Below are 23,207 nucleotides of genomic sequence, written 5' to 3' on the forward strand. Positions count from 1 at the left end.
AGGACCCCTCTGTCAAGCTCCTAAAGTTTGCTGATGATACAAAATGGTCATTGGTCTCATCTGAGATGGCGATGAGTCAGCCTACAGACGGGAGGTTGAGCAGCTGGTCCTGTGGTGTAGCCGCAACAACCTGGAGCTGAACACGCTCAAAACAGTAGAGATGACAGTGGACTTCAGGAAGAGCCCCCCCCCACCTTACCCCTATCACCATACTTGGCAGCACTGTATCAGCAGTAAAGTCCTACAAGTTCCTGGGCTCCACTATCTCCCAGGACCTGAAGTGGTCATCCAACATCAGGACCATCACCAAGAAGGCACAGCAGAGGATGTACTTCCTGCGCCACCTCAGGAAGTTCGACCTGCCCCAGGAGCTGCTGATACAGTTCTACAGAGGAATCATCGAGTCTGTTCTCTGCACCTCCATCACTGTCTGGTTTTTATTCTATTTTTATCTCATTTCCTAATGAACATTCCTTTGTCTGTCTGCATTGTTTACTGCCTGTTTATACTGTTTATTTTGCATTGCTTGCACTGTTTGTTGCTTGTTAATACTGCTTATTTTGTTATGCTACACAGCCTTATGTTGGTATATTGTTTATTTGCCCCTTGCCTTGCATGGGGATATGTACATACACATTGAGAGCCACTGTACTAGAGTCAAATTCCTAGTGTCCAACACACCTGGCCAATAAAGCTGATTCTGATTTTGCACTGATCTACATTTCCATTAAATACACTGACTCCTTGAACATTTTTAATTTTTCTAGAGCATGAATTTCAATTCAAATAAAAAGCCAAAGGGTTTTAAATTCTTACCTTTGATAGAGACAATTAATATGTTTCAAGCATATCTACTAAATATTGGTAAATGCTGTACTTGTATAGCACTTTTCTACACTTGACAGCACACTTTCACACTACTTGGCCATTCACCCATTCGCACTCACAAACGCTCACACATTCACACACCGGTGTTAACACCGGGAGCAACTGGGGGTTCAGTGTCTTGCTCAAGTACACTTTGACATGTTGACTGGACAAGCTGGGAATCAAACCGCTAATTCTCCAGTTAGGAAATGATCCACTCTACCTCCTGAGCCACAGCCGCCCCCAACAGCATCTTTTGCAACATCTTTATACAGTAAATGTGTTTCTAATTGGATGTATCTATAATGAGGAAACCTGAACTTTCTATTGCAATATGATCTCATTAAACCCTTGAAACAACTTTGCAGGAATAATATTATGTCATGTACATGAGTGAGTGTGTAGACGACCAAATGTGTTCTTTTCTATGCATGTGATATTTCACTGACTGAACTTTGTACATCCATGTTTTGGTTTCTCTACGTGTGTGTGTGTGTCACTGCAGAGTGGGTGGTAGTGCTGGTGGGGGGTTTGGTTTATGTAGGTAGGCCATGGGTCATTAGTAGAGATCAAGCCTCCCTAATGAGTTCTGGGTCCTCGAGGGGCACCCCGGCATCACACACTGCACTTCCCACGCCAAGTTCTCGAGCTTCTTGACTCCACACTGCCCCCTACTGGGAAACCTTACCCCTTCACCACACTGAAAATGTACTTTATAATTTATACATTTCTTTTGCCAAGCCCTGTTCACACTCACAGTTTGTCTTTAATATTTAATATTTGTTTTAGTGTCACCACAGGCTCTACTGCACATTTTGACCTTTTGAGTTTTGCTACTGTTTACATACTGTACGGCTTTTAATACATCTTTTGTCCATCTGCCCTTTTCCAGAGGAAAAATCCCACAGAAAGACATGGAGCTGACATTTCCAGGAATGAGTGGAGACTTCACCAGTGAGAACTTCTCTTCCACATGGTATCTCATAGAAAACCATGCGGGCTCTAGGTAGGTTTTTTTGTTATAACTAATTTTAAGCTTCCACCTCTCATAACTACTAATATGAAAGGGGAAAAACACAAAGCAAAAATGCAAGTTAAAGTAAAAATATGTTTTATTTTCTTGGCGTGCACTGCATTTTTGTCCTCAACTGAGGTAACTAGACTAGGAGCACAACAGACCGGATATTTACAGTGTGATGTGGAGGCAAAAGCACTTCAGTCACTCCATCAAAATGAGTGGGTGTCTGGCATGTCCTGCTTACTACTTGCAACTGGTGCTATTTTGCTGGGGTGCCTTTTCAGAAGGCCTGGCACTCCTCCACTAACACTCTGGCAGGTGAGTTTAGTAACAAATCCATGTGTTAGGAAAGCGCTATTGCCTCCTACACCCTAGCTTGCAAGACAGGTTCTAGCTGTGAATTTTTTTTTTTTTTACTCTTCAGTGATAAACTGCATATATTTGGACAGTGGGGCAGATGAAACAAAACATTTGAAGACATCGCTGTGGCCTTGGGGAATGGCAATGCACAGTTTTTACTGTTTTACTGAATGCTAAATTGAAAAGAAAGGTTGTACAGAGCTGTATAAATTTGCTATGCTTGATGTTATGGCATCTGTTTTGAGGCTTTATTTTTGTGGCTGAATCTCTGCATGGTCAGTTGGTTCTTCTCAGGTATGTAGATGCAGCAGCCTGCCTACTGTCTAGTTGACAGTCTTGTTAGGGCAGAGGAGAGTTATTTTGGTTTCCTCTGGCTTCCTCTTCCCCTGCTTAGCCTTCCAGTAACCCAGACCCCAGGATCCGGCATGACCAGGGCCCTCTGTTTGGACCTTGCTAGGTGACTGTTTCTTCCTGCAGAGGAAACCTCACTCAGAACATTGACACACGTACTCACTCCGGGCCTCCCACGTTGTATCCGTAATGTTTCTCTGCACAGAGATACATGTTTATGTGCGCTACATAAAAGCTGTGTAGTTAAACATGCCTTGACAACAAAACAGTAAATAATATGAATGTTATGTAGCCCTGTTATCCTGGCCAATAGTGCTGATTCTGATTCTGCTGAAATGGTTACTTGGTCAATTAATCCAGTAGGTTCAACAGTTCTGACAGCCGATTGGCATTTGCTCATTCTGCCATTTTAAATAAAAAGATTTTGCTGCTTTTCCACCTCCAAGGCGTGCGCACTGTAATGGAAACAAACCTAGAACCTAAGAGGGTGACTTGGTAATCGGCGGCGACCGTGGTGTGGTGGGTAGAGCAGTCGTCTCCCAACCACAAGGTTGGCGGTTTGAGTCTCGGTGCCAGCAGTCCACGTGTCGAAGTGTCCTTGGGCAAGACACTGCGCGCCCACCCCCCCCCCTTTGCCCCTCGGGGTATAACCATGTCTGATGGTTAAAAGCCATCGGTTGTGTTGGCGCCGCAGATGGCTGCCATCGGAAACAAATTCCTTGTGTGTGTAAAAACATACTTGGCCATATAATTCATTCATTCATTCTTATTTTTTTGTATTCACAGTTTTGAGCAGTTGAAGATGGCAGCCACTAACCTGAAGAAGCAGGCTACCAAGAAGAATGAGGGGAGTCTGGCCTATGTGAAAGGAGGCCTCAGCACGTTCTTTGAGGCCCAGGATGCACTAGCAGGTGAGTGGGATTAACACATTTTTGTGTGCTGTGTAATTGCACCAAACTGTCTACAATTGAAACACAAGCTCCAGATTATCACTCTTCATCTCTGCTCAGAAAAGAGCTCTCGTATTTTGGAAGGTGTGCAAGTGTGTGTCTCCGGATTTTTCCCCCTACACGTGGTTTAGCAGCGATTGATTAAAGAGACTCATTTGGATGCTTTGTGAAAAGCCTCCTGAATTACAGTTACACTAGCCAACCACAACACAGCTAAGCTACCTTCATTAATATGAGATAAACTCTCACCTGTCACACACAGTCTCATTTGAGTCTCCCTAGCTCCTGGAAGTGGACATGCACACACAGAGAGACACACATACACTTGTTGACCTTCAGATGCCGAAAAGATTTCAAGGTTGTAAAGAGTGACTGCTGTCGCTCTGCCACATACCTCAAATCAATTGTTCACTTCATCATTCATACGTTTGTCTGTTTACTCTCTGCTCCCGCCATAGCCACTCACTTACTTCCCCTTACTATTTATACATGCACTTTTCTGCCTCCATCAGTATTATTATTGCTTTCCGTATGTTTGTGCCCCGGTTGTGAGAGAAGCAATGTTTTCATTGTTATTGGCTGGATCTAAATAAACGGAGCAGCCCAACACAATGCAGGCCAGAATATTAGGACTGATAGTGCTGATAACAGGCCCATTATGACCAGTGGGAACAATACACAGTCATTCTCACATTCAGACTGAGTGTGCCTACTGTGTGCATGCTGCCTCAATGGGAAATGTACAGCAGTCCCCAGAGATGGGGAAAACAGTGCACTGTGGATGAACCTAAGTGACCTTTGAACCAAGAGAGCACACCGATGCTGACCAGTGTCACAGGATGAGATTCACTGTGTTGGTCCGGAATATAAGACTCTGATTATAAGATGCCCCATTTGCTTTACAACACCAGATTTTTGAATAAGGACTCTTTGAACCTAAGGGACATTTTGAATAAAATAATATAGATGGATGCTTAGCACCTTTTAGATGTTTTCTCATATTTAAGAAATAGTTCAAAATAACTAGCAAACATTACAAATTATAGTCAAGTGGTCTCTTTAATCCTGTTGTATTGTTTCAAGGTGAATCAACATTAACCAGTGGAAGCAGGTATGTTTCAAAAGTTTTATCTTAAGAACAGCTGAATTTGTTGTATTGAGGAAATTTGGTCAATATGCTGTACATATTTCAAGCTAATATCCTCATCCTTGAAGCTGTTGCATCCGGTTGTTTTTACCATGCTAACTCTGAGAGACGAAGCAGTCCAAGTAACTTCAAAACAGTGCTGATTTATTCAATGAACACAGGTAAAAATTAACATTACACGCTCCGGTATCTTGCACCTCCAACATGCACGCAGGCAGCTGAAAGATGAAAGACCCCGAACCACAACAGGCCTATACATTATATCACTTCAGGCTAACCCCATACTACAGAGAGAGACGCCAAACCGTGACGTCTCCCGGTGCCAGCTTTGCAGCTGGCCAGAGCAGTAGTCACAGCATGAAGAAAATCAATGTGTGATTGTCTGTTGATTATGTGGTGTGTAGCTAAAAACATTCTAACACGACCTCTAGTGACATGTTATGACATTAAACATAAGAAAATATTATGGCTATGACTACAGTTATACACGTCATAATAATAATATTAAACATTCTGTCTTCTAACAGTCATCGACTTTCTATCTAGTTATCCTTGACCATAAGCAACTTGCAGCAACTCATGAGAATGACTAAGCATTTAACAGCCAGAGCTAGACATCCTGTCTACTCTAAACATTTCTAATACATCAAGTATCTAACCAATATCTATCTGACTAAAAATACCTAACAAAGCATTTTCTCATAAAAGTGGATTATGAAATACTTACATTAAAGTGCAAGGGGAGCTAAATTTTGGCGCCCCTCAGGAGGTAGTGCGGAGGGTGTGCATGCAGAGCAGTACCCTGTGATTGATTAAACGTTCACTCCTTCACATCTGAACTATTAACATTAGAAGCACGGTGTGTAAACATGGGGTCTTCAGTGAGTGGACCGTGGACAAAGCGATGAAGACGTCACATTTCTGCAAGTTTGTGTTCTGCTTGTTCACCTGCTGTTAAACTGCTCTTACAGTCTCGGTTACGGTCTGATTGTTGCACTATGGAGTGATCCTTAAACATCCTCTGCTCTCGCGCTGCTCAGCTACAGTATGTGTGAATGAGAGCAGCACAGCTCCTTTCCTCTCTAAACAGAGACCGACACAGGGATAGATACAGTGTAAAAGCAAAGTAGGACGGTCCTCGTCAACCTGTGAAGTTGTGCTGGGTGACGGTTAAGGGAAGCATTGGGTGTACTGCTCATTAGGTTCTGAAATGCAGCTGAATTCTTTAGGCTAACAGCCATTTCTTCCTCGTCAAGCTTTTTGGTCTAGGTCTTTATGATTGTTTTTATCATTTTCTAAACTGTCCTTTTTGACATTAGCTACACTTTCCACTTGTTTTCACTTGTAACGTTTTTTCTTTGTAGTAACAAAAACAATGTGCAGGTTGTACTGTAGCTTCTACAAAGAACATTTCATTATCTCTGTATGTGTGTATTATGACATGGCATTATATCTTCAGACCAACAGGGTACTTTACCAACATGACTTAAAAGTTCATTTTTAAACTGTCTGACTCGTCTTCTCGTTGTGACTCACTACAGCATCGTCTCTCTGCCAGAATTTGGTTCTTAATCATAAAAAATGAAGTGGTTGCCCAGAATGGATAATTCAAGTGGAGATATTCTGTACACTGGGTATGGTTGGCCAAACCGACATTCCAGTCAGCACGCTGCTCGCAGCCAGCCAGCTGGAGACAGCTGTGCAACAGCTCACTGCCAGGCCTAGTTAGCACAGCTGTCTGAGCAACTGTGAATCCTTTCTTTGTCTCTAAGCAGCATTTGGCAGGTTTCTGTTAGTCTGAATAGGTCCAAATGAACCTCACCTGAGATGTCGCTGTGACAGTTTAAAGGAAATTAGCTATGAAGAAAGAAACAAAAAGGGCACTTGTGTGTTCTTGTTCAAAATATGCTCTGTTAGAAGTTGCTGTAGTGCTTCCAGCCTTCTCAGTCATCATCAGGTCATTTTTGTCTCTTCTCATGTTTATTTTCAGTTCTGCTTGCATTTGAGAATTTTACTGATGACTTTGATAGATTTATGGAGTTTTCTTTTTTAATGAAAGCATATTGCTGCTGGCAATGTGGAAACAAGGTAAAGCTGTTGTTACCCAAATTCTTTTATTGAAAGCGCGAGAAGTGAAGACAGGAGAGGACTGTTTAAAATCAACAGAAAGTTTACTGGACATCTGAGCACAGGTGAGGTCCATACAGCGCTGGGATCAGAGAGACAGAGCTCTCGCAGGAAATCCATTCTCTGAACCACGAGTTACGTTTTCACAGTACTTTTAAGTTCTTGGGCTGCTCCGCCATGGACAGGGGTGCAACCTTCAGTAGTTTGTGATCCTATTGGCCATTTGGTGTGAGCCGGAGCTCGCACTTCCTTGTTGGAATGTGGTAAAATCTAGGTGTGCGTGTGTGTCTCAGGTGGCGGCTTGATTTTAATCAAGAGTACCGAACAATGGGTGGCCTGAGTTGCAGGCCCCCTGTGTGTGTGATGCTAATAAGTATGCTAAACTAGCCAGGTGGTCATCTCAGGTTGTGGGCCCCCTGGCTCTGCAGGGCACCCTAAGACAAGGCAGAACTTGGGATATGCTAAATGGGTCGAGGCATGGGTGTAAAACAGGCCAAAATGTCTTTGTTAAAATGTAAATAGGCTGTCTGGTCACCAGGAGATGCAGCCATCCAGTCTCAACAGAAGTTACAGAAAATAAGCAGATTCTGCTTCATTACAATTGTAAGATGTATAAGCAAGGAAGATAAATGTATTAAAATTAACCAAAGCTCAGTAGTTCTGGACAATCATCACTAAAGCTGTAATATGTATAAACAAGGAAAATAAAGTTATGAAAGGGTAACTAAAGGGAACTATAGGTATGAGAATTAACTAAAGCTTATAAAGTAACTAGAGCCTATAAGAATCAAATCTTACAATGTGAAATCTGGGAAAGGAAATGAGGCAGATAGAAAATATTTAGAGCAACCAGCTGGACTCTGACTGTATAGTGTCTGTGGGGTTTCTCTCCCTCCCTCTCTTTTTCTTGTTACCACCAATTGCCTCTTAATTGCTATTCAGTATCGCTAACGATCTTCAATAGAAAGAAGAAAACAAAATCCTATGTCTCTTAATGAACTATGAGCTCTGTGTTTAAGCACATAAGGTAGTTTAGACTTCTGCATCCACACTCAGGTCCTATTAATTAGAGTTCTGTTTGAGTTAGTTGGCTAATGTCCTCTTTTGCCAAATGGAGAAACAAGACTGGGAACTCCAGCCAGTGTTTTAATCCTGAGGTCTATTCATAGAGCTTACCAAGCACAGACTGATAAAGGGGCCGATACTGACTACATTTACATTGGGGCAAGCTGCTTTTAACACCAGTCATTCATGACCTCACGTTATTTCACATAAAATTGACAAAACATCTCATGTGAACTACCACAGACCGGTGAAAGAAGCTGCAGACCTAGAGCATGGCCACTCTTTGGTTACAGAGCTGCAGGGACCAATTGAGCCATGCTTCTGAGACAGAGATGCCGTGTCGAATTGACTGGCTGACAGTTTGCCAGGGAGCCCAGGGTTGTTTCTGCTAAAATGTTGAAATCTGAGGTTTTTCATTGTTGTATGAAAAGGAAGTCTCCCAGTGTTGCAGGAAATGGAACAGCTACCGTGCTCCAAAAATGCCAGATTCCCAGGGCCTATTCCCTGAGCCCCCAGCCCCACAGGAGTCAAAACATATCCAGCTTTAGAATCCAGGGACACTGTATTTTTATTCTTATTCATTATTTTCCCTCAGAGGTTCCAGGAAGTGAAGCAGGAGCTACAGCTCTTCCTCAGGTCCTAGCTGCGTGTGTTATCCGGGCCTTGACCCGATGTTTAGGTTAGCTGTGACATCATCAGCCCTTCAGTGCAGAGGACACACAGCTGGCAACATGGCAAGGGGGACTGAAGATGTGAAGCAGACCTGTAGTGTGTGTGTCTTAATCTCCTTGTGTGTTCAACCCTATCAGGCCTGTACTCTCCCATATACACTCCCATGTCGACATGCTTTTGTCTGAACCTGCATCTGTTTTCTGCTGGTCGAGAGGTTCAGAAACAGGCCAGAGACGTCTGTGCTGATTGGGCACTGGCATGTTTGAACAGCATGTAGGAATACCTCGGTCTCTGCCTTGAGGCTTCTGTCTGTCAAACTGGACCCACATATTTATTTACAGAACGCTCCCCTTTCATTTTGCCTCCCGCTCCCTCTGCTGTCTCCTGAGCTCTGCTCACAGCCAGCATTTGTACAACTGTGGGAAAAAAAGAAAAGCAGACTAGAGGGAAGAGAAATGAACATTGGGTCTCCTTTTTTGTTTCAAATTTTTTTCATTCTTAACTTCATTCTTGAGATGTCTGCTTGTTGCATATTTGAATCGCTCCACAAGTATGTATGAGACGCTCTCCTAAACCATCTCCACCTCTCTTCCACTCTGTCAATAAACCCACGGTGCAGCTCTCAACACCCAGCTGCCCACTACTGCACACCATTTATTTATTCACTGGGGTAGCCGCACTGCTCACTCGGCCTCTTTTTCTCTCTCAGTTTTCTCCCTTCATTCCCTTTTTATAAATCCCCTCGGTCGTGTAAGAGCCTTCATGCTAAGTGATGGATACAAGCCGTCAGTGCCCCCCCCCCCTTTTTTTTTTTTTTTTTTTTTTTTTTTTTTTTTTTTTTTTCATCAAAGCCTATTTATGTGAAATAGAAATACTAAAGTTTAGTAGTTTCCATGGGAGCCACTTTGTATAGAATGGCTGCAGTGTGTTGCATTTGGACTTGCTATGGAAGCTCTCCACTACAGTACATAGGCAGAAACGTTAGCAGTAGCTGCACACACTGTTGCTCACAAGATAACAAACTGCAGTGTTTTTCTTAAAGCAAAAACGTTGATAGACAGCGCTCACTTTTTTCTGGGAATAAAAGATTTTGTGCCTTGTTGAGATGAATTCTCATTCCTGAGGAATAACTATAACAGAGCAGTAAGTGAGATCTGAGAAAGATTGCTTTCCCCCTCCCCACTTAGACAGCTTGTCTTATTATCTCCTGAAATGGCAAGGTTACAGTACCTACAGGTACAGAGGAAGGTTTTTTTTTTTTTTTTTTGTTGCAGTCCTTTTTGGCATCCAGACCTTCAGCTCTGCTCTCCCAACTGTTTTTGTTCAGACACTTGAATCATTTTAGATTCACATTGCCTCCAGGTCAAAGGGCTCCAAGTGTCCCAAGACCACAAAACTGTGCTGTTAATGGCTTTGGTTAGGTGAACTGATCCGGTACAGTCACAACTGGGACAAGGTCAGGTCCTCGCTGCGTGGGAACAGGCATAAGGGGGTGTTGGTTCAACAGCAGCAGCTCTAGGTGGAGAACAGGTGAGGTTATCTCCCACCTGTCGTAGGGGTAGCGCCTCTTTATTGTTTTATCTTCAGTTCCTGAAACTGAAAATGTTCTGTCTCTGGGGATTGTTTGTACTCTACAGTGTAGAGAACCTTCATTTATTTTCACATTTTTCCACATTTCTTACCAACCTCATATTGACATTTATTATTTCTCTGATTTAATTTCTCTGTGTTTTATCTTCACTCACACACAGTCCTTTACAAAATGAATTACTGCTGACTTTTGTGTTGCAGCAATCCACCAGAGACTGGAGTCTGATGGCACAGAGAGAGTGGAGGGATCAATGACCCAGCGACTAGAAAACATCCTCAACAGTAAGCATCTTTACATTTGGAGCCCATTCTCAAAAGAATGAATGATGATTTTGAAGACGGTGTTTGTTGTTGGCGCCCTCCACATAAGTTTATAGGTTCATTTTTTGGGTAAGTTTCCCAGAAAACATCCATTTACAAGTGTACCTTTAATTTTCATTCTACATATAGCATAGGATGACAAGTACATGACATGTTCCAGAAAACTCATCCTCCAAAACATTTTACCTGTTTAAATTTATTGCCTCCCTCAGTTCCTTCTTTCTGAAACTCACATTTTTTTTATTGTCAGTCTGCTTCATTGTGCCACCCACCTTTACAACGCACATTGATATGCTGTCTAAAGAACAGATACATGTACAGTATACATTCACCTTTGTGGGTCTTCCTCTTTTTAGCAAGCAGATCCTGTGTTCCCTCCCTCTCATCTCATACATGATAATGCGACTGCTCTAAAGGAGGGTCCTTTTCCCGGAGTCTAGAGTAAATAAACCTTCCAGCCGGACGTACCTTTCATCCCCACAACCTCAGACTTGAGGGCCCTTGGCCTAATGGGCTTAGGCCAGCAATCACCTCCAAAAAACCATGTATCAAATACACAGCACCAGTCAGAAAGTAGGAATGTCAGCTTCATGACAACTCCGACTCTTAAATGAAAAATGTGAAATATTCCTGTTTGGTCTCGTGCGTTAATTCTTTCAGGGATTTTGTTTTAGAGGTGGAGTTTTATTTTGGTTAAAAGAACCTTTTCAAATTTGACAGCACATCCAAGGCCACTCATGAACCCTTTTAGTTGTGCAAAGCTTCCACCAAACTGTCTGATAAGGAGACCACTTTCTCCTTAGCAGCTCACTCTCTACTTCTGCCCCTCTTGCTGTGTCAAATAGCATACAGAGCAGGAAGAAAACCAGAGACCAACAATGAGAGGGAAATGTGGTATCTACATTTATTTATATAGTATCCCAGTTTCTCATTTTCTCCTGCCTTTTTCACTCTCTGTGTTTCTGTCTTTCTTGCAGGAGCAAGTGATACAGCAGATACTCTTTTCCAAGAGGTCTTGGGGCGGAAAGACAAAGCTGACTCCACACGCAATGCACTCAACGTCCTACAGCGTTTCAAGTTTCTCTTCAACCTGCCACTCAACATTGAACGCAATATCCAAAAGGTATTATTAACCATTGACTGTATAAAATATGGGCACCATGACAGCTCCCAGAAGTAATGCCAACATGACTCTATCGCCCCCTGGTGGCAGGTTTTAGTATAGGTCATAAACATATTCCCCCTCCATGTTAGTGGATGGCACATGTTCCAAACTAAAAATTCAGATTATAAATCTTAGAAATTTTTCACAGAGGTCACTTCTGTGCTTTTGGTAGATATTATCACACTGATGTGTGTGTACAAGTGGTAATTTTTCTGGTAGGCTTGTTTTTAATAAGTAATTTGATATTAAAAGGGGTGTATTTCAGATGATATGACAGCTTTGAATGGAGGCCCGGTATGTCACTCAACTACTCGATTGCTACTGTGCAGAACCTGGTTACAGAATGCCAAGATGGCAGTCGCTATATTCACGATATTTTGGCTTCACTTTTCCATAGTGGAGGGAAGTGGTGCATCATCCATATATATACAGTCAGTGGTCTGTACACACGGTGTGCAAACAAACAGCAGAAACACCAGGACATAACATATGTAAATATCAACTACCTAAATACATGACTTTACCTTTTTCAATCACACCAGCTTTGGTCCTGTTTGTAAGACAGTCATATGAGCCCTGAGTTGTGTGTAATGGGATAGAGGGCAACACTTTCTTTGCTCTGAGTGATGGAGGTTGCAAAAATCAACTCTGCTCTCAAGATTCTCTGTGTTGTGTTTATGGTTATTTGTGATGCCATTGTTTTCATCCTGGTTTTAATGAAATTAATCTTTTCTAAACATATGGGAACAGAGAAGATGCCTACACTGTAAATCCTGTAGCTTAATATTACAGGTACATCAACTATAAAACCTACTGGCTCTCATGAGAAGCTTCCCATGCCATTACAAATCCACTACTATGTGGAACTTCATTTCATTAAAATGTATTGTCAAATATATCAACAAGTAACAAATACAGCAGAAGACATGCACTGTATAAATACATAAATATGTACTGTACATGTAAACATAACCCAAACCTATGGAAAACACACGCTGCTTAACAAATGTCGATACATAACACAGCAAGAGTTGTGACACAGACTTCAAACAGCAGAGGTTCTGTACTAGCTTTGCAGAGCTCATGATATATATGTTCATTAAAACCTCAAGTTAAATGAGGCTGGGAATTTTGTATTATGTGAGTAAACTTCACCATGCGAATATTTTCCTGGTCAGTTTTTGTGCCTTGGTGATTTTTAAGATGTTCTCAAGATGTTCAACAAATGTACATTTAGTATTTCACATTTTTGAAACATTTAGTTGTTAAACTTCCTTTAGAACTCTGAGGCCTACAAGATAAAAGGTATTCAGCACAGTGCTTTGTAATCACTGATGCTTACCTTAAAATTTAAATGTTTTTTCATTCCTATTTCTCGTACATGTGCTTTAAGGCTTTGATGGCTGTCATCCAGAGGGTGGAGCCAGAGAAGCTTAAATACAGTGTGTGTTGTGATTGATAAGTTTGCCCTCATTGTCAACTGAACTGACTTTTCTTTCCAGGGAGATTACGATGTGGTGATCAATGATTATGAGAAAGCCAAATCTCTTTTTGGTAATACTGAGGTTCCTGTTTTCAAAAAAGGTACATTTTTACTTCAACAATTAAATGAAATTAAGTGAAACAAAGCTGTATTTGAAACTTCATGGCTTTGTAAAAATTTTTGTCATTGTAAATAATTATGTAACTGTTCTATATAGTGTATGCTGAAGTTGAGACGAGGATTGAAGCTCTGAGGAGTCTCTTACTGGAGAAACTGCTGCAGACACCATCAACACTTCACGACCAGAAGCGATACATAAGGTCTTTTAACATTTTTGTAATCCTGTAGCAGCTTTTTTTATCCCGACTGTCTGACGGTTCTGTGGTCTTTATACTGTATGTTCTATTTATAACACAACAGGTTAAGTATCTCCACATTTTGCATTTTTTGTCTTTGCAAGTCATACAGTCTACACATTGCATACAGTCTGTAAGCATCACATATAAGCTCATGAGAAATGTCTTATACTCCTTCGATACACATAGCTTCTTTGACTGTATCATCGTTTACCAGAACTTCATCCATCATATCACTTTTCTCTCTGTTCATTATCCGTCTCAGCTTTCTGCTGTCCTACTTTCTTGTTTCTGTCTCTATTTTGCTCTCTCCTTTGCCTTTCTTTTTCCCTTTATCCATCTGTCCATTCAAACTTGTGGTCTTTCCTGATTTATTATTGTTAAGACCAGCCTGTCAGGATCACAGAAACCAGCTCTCAGCCACATGGCAACATCTTTCATCCTGCTACATTAGCCAAGGCTCTGAGCGACCACTCGGCTCCTGTTTACTCTTGCCGTCGATGGTGGGGGCTGCGTGAGTGTTTTGTGCGTGAGTCCTGCTCAAACCTTTGAAAGATGCCACCTAATGAGAAACAAACGAGTGGCTGGGTCATGGGATGACAGTAGAATGAGCCAGGCCACAGCGCAGTCATTTGAGAATCCACAGGTCACTGAGTGGTGTCCAGGACGTAAACTCCTGGGAGAAGGATCCGTAAGGGTGGAGATGGATGCAAGGGTGAAGTGTTATTCCTCCAGTAGAAGTTCGGTTATCAGGTTCAGGCGTATGGTTGAGCAACACCTTACTTACATGCTCCGTGTTTCAGGAAGCATCTACTTACTTTTAATTTCCCTCCTGTCTGTGTGAATTTGTTTTGTGCCCTTTATCCTGAAAATGCATGCTGAAATGTTTATTTATAGAATTTGCAGTTATACATTTTCTGCTCTCTCCTCATCTTTGAATCTGAATGATTCACTGCTCTGTGTTTGTTTTGTGCACATGTAGGTACCTGTCTGATCTGCATGCTCCAGGTGACCCAGCATGGCAGTGCATCTATGCCCAGCACAAGTGGATCCTGCAGCTCATGCTAAACTGCAGAGATGAGTTCATCAGTGGCCAGAGAGGTGACTAACACATGTTTGAGCTGACTTGCTTTAGATATGAAATGAAAAGCCCCTGTTTAGCATTTCCAATCAGGCGGCTAGTGGATGCCATGTGAGTCTGAAGGTAGCTGAGGGAAGAGAGAGCCAGCTGCCTCTCCGTCATACTAGCTCTCTGCCTGCATTCCCCTCTCCATCACCACCCTCCCCTGCCTGTTCTGCTCGAGGCCCACATGTTTATTTTTTCATGAATGTATGAATAAGATGAAAGTGAGGGAGCATTGGCTTTGGATTTAGGTTTCAGGGTTGCACACAAACTCTCTTTCACACTCACACACAGCTTCACAGATGGATTGGAACAATTAACCCCAATTAAGCTGTTCCTCTGTTAACTCAGCCAGCAGAAAAATGTGGATGTGAAACCATCCGCTCAGGAAGAACAGCAATTCACCAAAGACACTTAAACACACACATGCACACTCCTTTACTCATACACAAAGTCACCCGCACAGATACATTGCGAGTGGGTGGCTGCCTCACATAGTGCAGCTGGAGCGTAAACATGTCTGAGGCTAAGGGTAACACTGGGGCTCAGGCATGATGGATCTGGAGGTTGGTTTGCTCCCTGCCTCCCCACAGTGAAATATCAACTTGACTATCATGTCAGGGACAGCCCATTTTCAGTACACACATCCATTCCTCAGCAGAGAAACATGTGGCAGAGCAAATCTGAAATTGCATGCAAATCACGCAACCACACTATTTAGAACATTACTGCATTAGAAAAATGCACAAAAACACATACGCTGAAATGTACCTTCACATTTGGTTCATTTACTTTGTTATAAGACATAAAATGGAGCTTCAAATGAATATTGTGTCCAAAAAACTGTGTGTATGCTACGTTGTGTGGGTGTCTCTGCTTAGGTCATCTCTGCAGTACAAGGCTCGGGGCAGAGAAGCAGGTAGTACTGGCTGTGTGTTGGTTGCTTACTCCTTCTGCTGGAAGGAGGGTGTTTATCTTGTGTTTTAGGAGCTGTGTTTTCTTTCATTACATGGTCTTTTCTTTGGTAGGAGTTTGGTAGGACTTTCCAGAGGTGGTCATTGATCCACCTGCCTGCCTCTTTTTCACCTGGCTTCTTTTTGGTGTAACTCTCCCAATCACCTTGTGTATCAGGGGATGTAACAAACACAGCAAAAGTTCAGTGTATTCAGGCAATTTCTTTCTGAGACACTTAACAATGCCTGATATGACATACAGTATTTCTGATGGTGCAGAGGTTGATGGAAAATTATGAGGACGAGGCTGCAAGACGTAGGAATTGAATTAACCAACTAAGGAAGTAGGTGGATGCTCACATCTCACTAGAGAGAAGAGGTGTGGAGGAAAACGCAACCACACATCAGGAGAAAGGTTACGAAGATGACAGAAAGGCGTCTTTGGTCTTCTCTGGCAGAGCTCTCTGACTTCCTGCCGATTACTTACACTCATGAAAGGCACATAAATACTTTACTTATATGACTCCTTTGGTTTTTATCAGACCTAACAGATCAACTTCTGATAAAACAAAAAGTCTTGCTGTGTGTGATGCTCAGTTGCAGCAGTTTGTTTTGTTGAGAATGAGAAAGGTTATCATGTGACCTGCAATTCTGGCAGGGACCATTACGCCAGCATCTTACATCCCAGTGCTGTTCCAAGGAGTTTTCTTGTGGTGTGTATGCTAGTGAAGCACAGAAAACAACAAATCAAAGACCTTGTCAAAACAGCACAAGTACTGGTCAGAAACTTCACAGGGTACCCCAAAGTCTTTAAACAAGTGACAGTGGATTTTTCTGTTCTTCATATACACACACTGACAAAAGCTTGCACGTGTACAGAAAGGTGCATACCGCCCTTCTGGTTTTCCGTACTTTTTGCTCTTGTTGTTTGCCACAGACAGCTGTCTCCTGTCCCTTCTGCTCCCACACTCTCCACCTCTTCCCCTCACACACCCACACATACACACCTGGTAGCTATTTACCCTACCCAGTTTTTGCAGCTTACGTCTTGCCCAAGTACGAAACCCGTGCCTCCTGAAACACCCCTCCACTGGGCAGCCCTTGAAAAGCCACCATCATAAAACCACTTCCACTACGTTCCCCCAGCCCCGCTCTTCATACCTCCCCTTCCTACCCTTACCACTCCTCTCATGTAGCCAGGAGCCCCCTTACCGGTACCTCACAGCCAACACCTCTGCTGGCTGCCTCCTCTTCCTCCTCGTATCACATTTACCAGCTCTGTGTATTCATAAGCTGTCTTTTATGCAGTTGTCAGCATCACACATGACAAGGGTTATTCCTCTGTGATGGTTCAGCCATGTCTGCAGTAACTGATGTCATTCTCTCTGCCTCCTGTGTTTTCCAGTCAGGACTATGAGGCCAGAGGCCGTTCTGGTGAAGTTGTTATTCTGTGAATTGCCCTATAAATTGCCTTAAATGTGAAATAGACCCATCAATCTTTGTTGGAACAAAAGCCTGAAACCAGTTTCCTTGTGAGGAAGCATAGCAGTGCAAGTTGCTTCCGTATGTGTACACGCTCCCATCGTGCCCTGGTGCTGCAATCTGACTCTGCTTGTTTCAATTATGAACTGCAGTGCTCTTATTTCCTGTACACTGTTTCATCTGCCAGTGTCAATACAATTAGCAGGAAATTTTCTTCATAGAAAAATAAGTTTGTCAGTGAACAATTAGAGGGTTTCTAGAGTTCATGCATTTGACTGGGAAACATGCGGTTGTGATTTTAGGCTCAGTCAGTACCACTCTAGGAGAAACGTGTTCATTATCACATTTCAGTTAGTATGTTCAACATGTTTGCAGTCAAATCAGTGCTAGGTGGTTTGTTGTTGAGGGGCATCTTTCATGAAGTTCAGGAACATATCTTTTTTGTTATTTACTATCTATTTGTATAGCTGGTGAAAACCTGAATACAATAAAGAAGAAATTAGAGATACAAGCTGAGAATCCACATTTAAAAATAGTGTGTGCAAACACTTGTAGTTTTACCATTTGTTGTTGTAGTTTTTACCTTCTTGGGAGATTGTCATTTACTTTATCTCCATTTTTATCTTTACTTCTGGTTATCACATCTTCTCAGCAGAACTTTGTTCACTGTAAAATGTGGTGTTCAGTGTCTTTGGCAGGAAACGACTTACAAATATCAGTCACATGCTTTAAAAAAACGCAAGATGAAAATTTGTCTTTTATATTTTGCGGTGTGGGATTTACACTACATTTAAACAGGAGTCTGTAAAGTGTGTGTGTGTGTGTGTGTGTGTGTGTGTATTCAGACAGAAAGCTGGCTTGTGCGTGTGGTTGGGGCCAGTGACTCTTTGGGGAACAGGAACTCATCTGACCTGCATAGAGGCCTCAGACCTTATGAGGAAATGAGCACACATTGTATGAGTATCTTCAACACGCATACACAAAGGTTCCTATATTTTAAAGCCTTTAGCAAGACAACATAGCAGCATAATGAATAGCTGAACATGCAAAGCTGCCCTACACATGCACACTCGGATATAAACTGTTACACACAGAGACTTGTACATTCTGAGGACTCTGGGGGTTCAGTCGACACCTGGATCAACAGCAGCTCTCATCCCTCACACAGAGAAAGGCCGCACAGTTTCATATGGTCTATGAGCTGTGTGCGTGTGTGTGTGTGTGATGTGAGGAAGCTTCATCTGTTTACAGATAATCTGACTCAATTGAGAATTTCCTTGCATTTTCTAGACTGGATTTTGGTGTTGTGTGCATAGCCATCTCGACCACATTTGCTCCTCTGCTTGGGGATTTCTCAGTGCTTGCTTGCACACTACATTCAGCCTGTGACTCACCAGTGTGTGTGTCAGACATATGTTTTGGAAATGTGGCCATCCATCGCCCTTCGTTTAGACAAACTACATGTAGGCGTATTGCAGCGTTGCACAAGCTTGTTTCATTTTCATTGTAGTAAATTCGATCCCTTCTCAGCACTGCGGTGTTTCACTTTCATTCCTGTTTAACTTTCACCCTTTCTTCTCTTATCCTTAAGTTATCTCACAGACTCATTCTACTAAAGTTGTCTCACTAGCTTAGAGGGGAGTGTGTGGTTGCAGAAGGACTTTCTCATCCTGTTGCTGCAGCACAGCTCTCGATTGCCATCTAGTGGAGCTCTAGTGCTTTTCCTATGAATCAGATGTAACCGAGTCCATTGTGGCCAAAGTAAACCCACTTCACCCCAGTGTTCACAAAGCCCACGTCCCTGTTTCCTCACCCTGGAAACAGTGGGATATTCTCTCAGCTGTGGGCCAGGGCAAAGATGTATCAGAACACACAGAAAGGCCAAGAGGGCCAAGGAAAGATTGTTTGGTGTGAAAGCCTGCTGGGCTTATTGAGGAATGTGGAATTATGAAAATTTGCTTATTTGATATCTCAAGTATGTGTTTCTTTCTCCCCCTCTGAGATTATTTCTCATCTCTTTCCACAACCCCCCACCCCTCCTTTCATTATGTTTATCAGTGGGTGTCGGAGCTCTAGACCTGGAAGGGGATACCCGTCCGTCAGCCCTTGGCAGACTCAGCCACACAACGTCTTTGAAGAGAGGAGGCAGCCTACGATCACAGCGACCCAGCAGTGAGCACCACTGTACTTCACAAACTCACCCACACGCCTGGTGCTTGGGAGGGGCTTCCCTGTCTGAGCTGAGACTCTGAGTGTGCATTTGTTTGTTTGTGCGACACTTTGTGTCATGTATAGTGCTTAGGGGAATCACAGTATATGAGTATAATGGAATTGCGCTGCGGTAATAGCACAAACAGAAAACAAACAGTTGGAGTGTGCTGTGCCAGGAAGTTCAGTATTTTGCTCTGTGATTATTTGAATTGCAGAAGCATTGCCATTTTAAACTCAGTGGTACATGTTATCATACATCTAGTCTCTTTTTTTAGTTTCTTATAAATTGGGTTTAGATAAGTATTGAGTATCAGAGGGTTTGTGTAATATGTATGCATCTGTTTTCCAGCCTGGTGCTTTGAAACCCCACAGCAGGTGCAGTTTGTGGAGAAGCTGTCAGACGTGGTGATTGGTCAGCTGCCCAACTTCTGGAAGCTTTGGATCTCTTATGTTAATGGGAGTCTTTTTAGTGAGGTAAATACTTGAGAAGCTTATGCAGTCAGAAGAAAAGTAGTCAGTTCAGCCAAATCTCAAAAAAAAAAAAACTGTGGATGGTGTTTTCTCACGCTTCTCTAATTGCTAGAAATAGTTTTGGTTCTTTTGCCAGGTTCTGACAGCTTTCACCACTTGTGGTTCTTCGAAAAGTGGTGGTTTCTAAAAGATCAACAACAACACATCCTTCTAGAAACAATATCCCTGCTAGTCTGGACAGCCCATAGCATGTGCTTTGAACAGTTTTAACTGAGGCTACTCTCTACCAAAGAACCAGAACGGTGTGCTTTGGCTATAGCAATACATTAAAGACCTGTATTAGTTATTTTTTTGAAGCGTTTCCATTCTGGGGGTCTAATACAGTGACACTACCTGATTATTTTCAGCAAAACCTTAAACGATGGTCTATACATCTCTTAATGGTTTGTGGTTTCTGAAAATGTTATTTGGTCACATAGAGTCACTGAACCAAATCATCAAAACCCAATATTTCAAAACTCTGTGATTTTACTGGACCTGATGAAGTGCTGTCTAAAATTTCCAGATTGTCCCTGGACCCTAAAATAGCTATAAAAGTTCAAAACTTTCTGGTCCTGATTGATGACATTATCATTCAGGACTTGATCTGCTTTAAAATATTTAGGGATGATGCACCTGAATCATCAGATGACTTCTCTGACTTGTTTTCACACAAGATCAATTGTCTCCTTTTTTCCCTTCAGACTGGAGAGAAATCTGGGCAGGTGGAAAAATCCAAGAAGAATGCCAGACAGAGACAAAATGACTTCAAAGTAAGTGACTTTGTGACTTATTTATAGTAAATGTATCATTATTAGAGTTATACTCACCACAGTTATTTTTAAACTAAATGCTTCCTAACTGTTAATTGTGCATATGTTGTATGTTTTGTAGAAAATGATTGAGGAGTTGACCAATCGACTTGTGAAGCTTATTCGGGGGGCTCTCCTCCCCGCCACCTTGCCACAGGGGGAGCTGAGTTTCTACGGAGGCTGGGAGTACAAGACTGACCTCTCTGGAGCCTGGCTTACGCAGATGATACACATTGTCAGGTTCTTGGACTGATTGTTCGATTATGTATCTCATTGGTTGTGTGATGCATTTTACTGACCTTCCTCTCTTTCTTGTTTTGTCACTCACTCTCTCTTTCTTTGTTTCCTTTCTGGTTTCTTGTCCAGGGGTTGTCACGAGGCTCTGTCTGCTTTGGAGATCCCCAATGATTTGCTGCAGGTGATCCAGGATCTGCTGTTGGAGTTGAGAGTTCACTGCCTCATAATGACTCTACTACACACTACAGAAGGTGAGGACTTTGTGAGTCTGAGGTTTTCAGTGTACAAAGCTACACAGGATACAAAAAAATCTACTTGTGGATGGAGGTGAAACGGCACCAGGACTAATCGCAAAACAATAATAAAGGTTTTGAAGCATGCACATTTGTCTCTGCCTTGTAAAGTCTAATTGGCACTGTCATTCTGAAATTGCATTGGTTTCCCTTGGTGGTGTGTATAGTGTTGTTTCCCATTAGCTAAACGTGTTAAAATACAAACTTTCTTGCATACTAACCTCAGTGACAGAAACCTGTAATGACTAATAGCACAAAGTGTGTAGACCTATACACTATAGAATGAAATTGGGCTCAAGCAAGTGATGAAGCTGTTGTAAGATTTTAGTTTTTCTAAAGGACAGTCGTGCTAGATTGTGTCATCAACACAGTGCATCCACAAATATTGTGAAGACACACATCTGTTTATTAGCACATTCCCTCACTGGATCTTTATAGGTCAGTGTCCTCAACCATCACCTGACCTCTTATAACTTCTAGGGTAGTAATGAAGAAAGTGTTTTGAGACTACCACCAGACAAGCTCAGTTTCACTTGTGGTTAGACATGGTCATTTTGAGAAGAGTGACTGGTTTCCCCTACACGCACACTCAGGTTGTGGTCTGGCCATATCACGTTGTGGTTTTTCCTCAGAGACTCTTTATTCTGTTTATATTTTCATTTGTAGTAACACTGAATGAAAGTGATCCCACTTCATATATAGGTTTATATAAGTTGGGGTTTTTTTTTGTCTGTAGAGAAATTTCATATTTGTGCTTGTTATGCTTTCAGATGTCAAGGGGCTTGCTGAGAAGGAGGACTGGGTTGTAGATAATGAGGGAATCACCAGCTTGGTAAGAAGGTGTTATTGCATCAAGCAATACTTTATATTTCATGATGAAAAAAGATGCATGCTCCTGAAATGTTTCACAATGGTTTTACCATAGAAGCAGTAACTGTATTGCACGATGCATAGTCACAAAGCCAGCAGTGTAGATGTGTAGGCCTTTTTCCAAGTAAAGGCCATGTTGCATTTATTCAGTGTGTATTAAGGTTGCTATCACTATGAAGAGAATACTGTAGGAAATCTTTTTCCATCTTGTGTCTGTAATCTGTGTTAATATTTCCTGTTTCTGACATCTGTCTGTATTTGCAGCCCTCACAGTTTGAACAGTGTATAATCCAGATGCTGCAGTCACTCAAAGAGCCACTGGAAATCAAACCAGGAGAGATGAATGTAAGAGAGATGCCTGTGATTGCAATGCAAATACACTCACTAGAACTAGAGGAGAATTGCAATGAGAATCTTAATTAACTTCATTACATTAGGTACTGATATTGATGGTTATTTATTCAGGTTCTTCCTTTCATTTGTCACCTGTCTGTATTTAGGATGGGACATAGGTAGAGGATGAATTTCATTATTGGATTAATATGGACAAAACCTAACTACAGTAACTGAGTCAGATTAAATCAGATCAGACCAACTTCTCTTGTAGTTGTACCTAAAAACATTTTTATGTTTAAGTGTTTTGAAACTGCATTCTGTAGTTGCATATTGTCAGTACAATAAAATTATTGTACAACATTGTGCTCAAACAAGGAAACCACTCATGATGCTGCTCCTTATTAGTATTCATCTAATGCCCATTAATAACCCAGTGCATTTCAGTTACATTGTTAAACTTTCTTCTTTCTCAGTTAAACATAGCTACAGTATAGTGGTTAATAACACAGATCACAAACTTTCATTTTAAACAAACTTCAATACATACAATATATAGATAAATGTTTTTGCTGATGCGTGATGCTGTGTGTTTTTCTTCAGCTGTTACAGTTGGACCAGGTTCAGGATCAGGCAACAGAGCTGAGTGTGAGAATCATGAAGGTAAGATCCAGTGTTTCCATCCATCCATCCATTTTCCTCCGCTTATCTGGAACCGGGTCGCGGGGGCAGCAGTCTAAGCAAAGATGCCCAGACACTTCCTCCAGCTCCAGGGAATGCTGAGGCGTTCCCAGGCCAGCCGAGAGACATAGTCCCTCCAGCGTGTCCTGGGTCTTCCCCGGGGCCTCCTCCCGGTGGGACATGCCCGGAACACCTCCCTAGGAAGGCGCCCAGGAGGCATCCGAAACAGA

At 42.1% G+C, this 23,207-nt stretch overlaps 1 protein-coding gene across 2 annotated transcripts in view; it reads left to right on the plus strand.

The window, feature by feature from the left end:
• The window catches only part of exoc2 (exocyst complex component 2), a 46,058-nt gene that overhangs the window by 14,628 nt on the left and 8,223 nt on the right, over positions 1-23,207 (plus strand). For both annotated transcript variants that reach the window (XM_020601955.1, XM_020601956.1), the window contains 15 exons: positions 1,760-1,873; positions 3,383-3,507; positions 10,349-10,429; positions 11,446-11,591; positions 13,136-13,217; positions 13,334-13,436; positions 14,455-14,573; positions 19,089-19,202; positions 19,591-19,715; positions 20,456-20,524; positions 20,646-20,803; positions 20,930-21,051; positions 21,864-21,925; positions 22,228-22,308; positions 22,900-22,959. In XM_020601955.1, the coding sequence (XP_020457611.1) occupies positions 1,760-1,873; positions 3,383-3,507; positions 10,349-10,429; positions 11,446-11,591; positions 13,136-13,217; positions 13,334-13,436; positions 14,455-14,573; positions 19,089-19,202; positions 19,591-19,715; positions 20,456-20,524; positions 20,646-20,803; positions 20,930-21,051; positions 21,864-21,925; positions 22,228-22,308; positions 22,900-22,959 (1,561 nt within the window). The remainder of the gene's footprint in view (positions 1-1,759; positions 1,874-3,382; positions 3,508-10,348; positions 10,430-11,445; positions 11,592-13,135; positions 13,218-13,333; positions 13,437-14,454; positions 14,574-19,088; positions 19,203-19,590; positions 19,716-20,455; positions 20,525-20,645; positions 20,804-20,929; positions 21,052-21,863; positions 21,926-22,227; positions 22,309-22,899; positions 22,960-23,207) is intronic.

Source organism: Monopterus albus, unplaced genomic scaffold, assembly GCF_001952655.1.
Source record: "Monopterus albus unplaced genomic scaffold, M_albus_1.0 scaffold53.1, whole genome shotgun sequence".
NCBI lineage: Eukaryota > Metazoa > Chordata > Actinopteri > Synbranchiformes > Synbranchidae > Monopterus > Monopterus albus.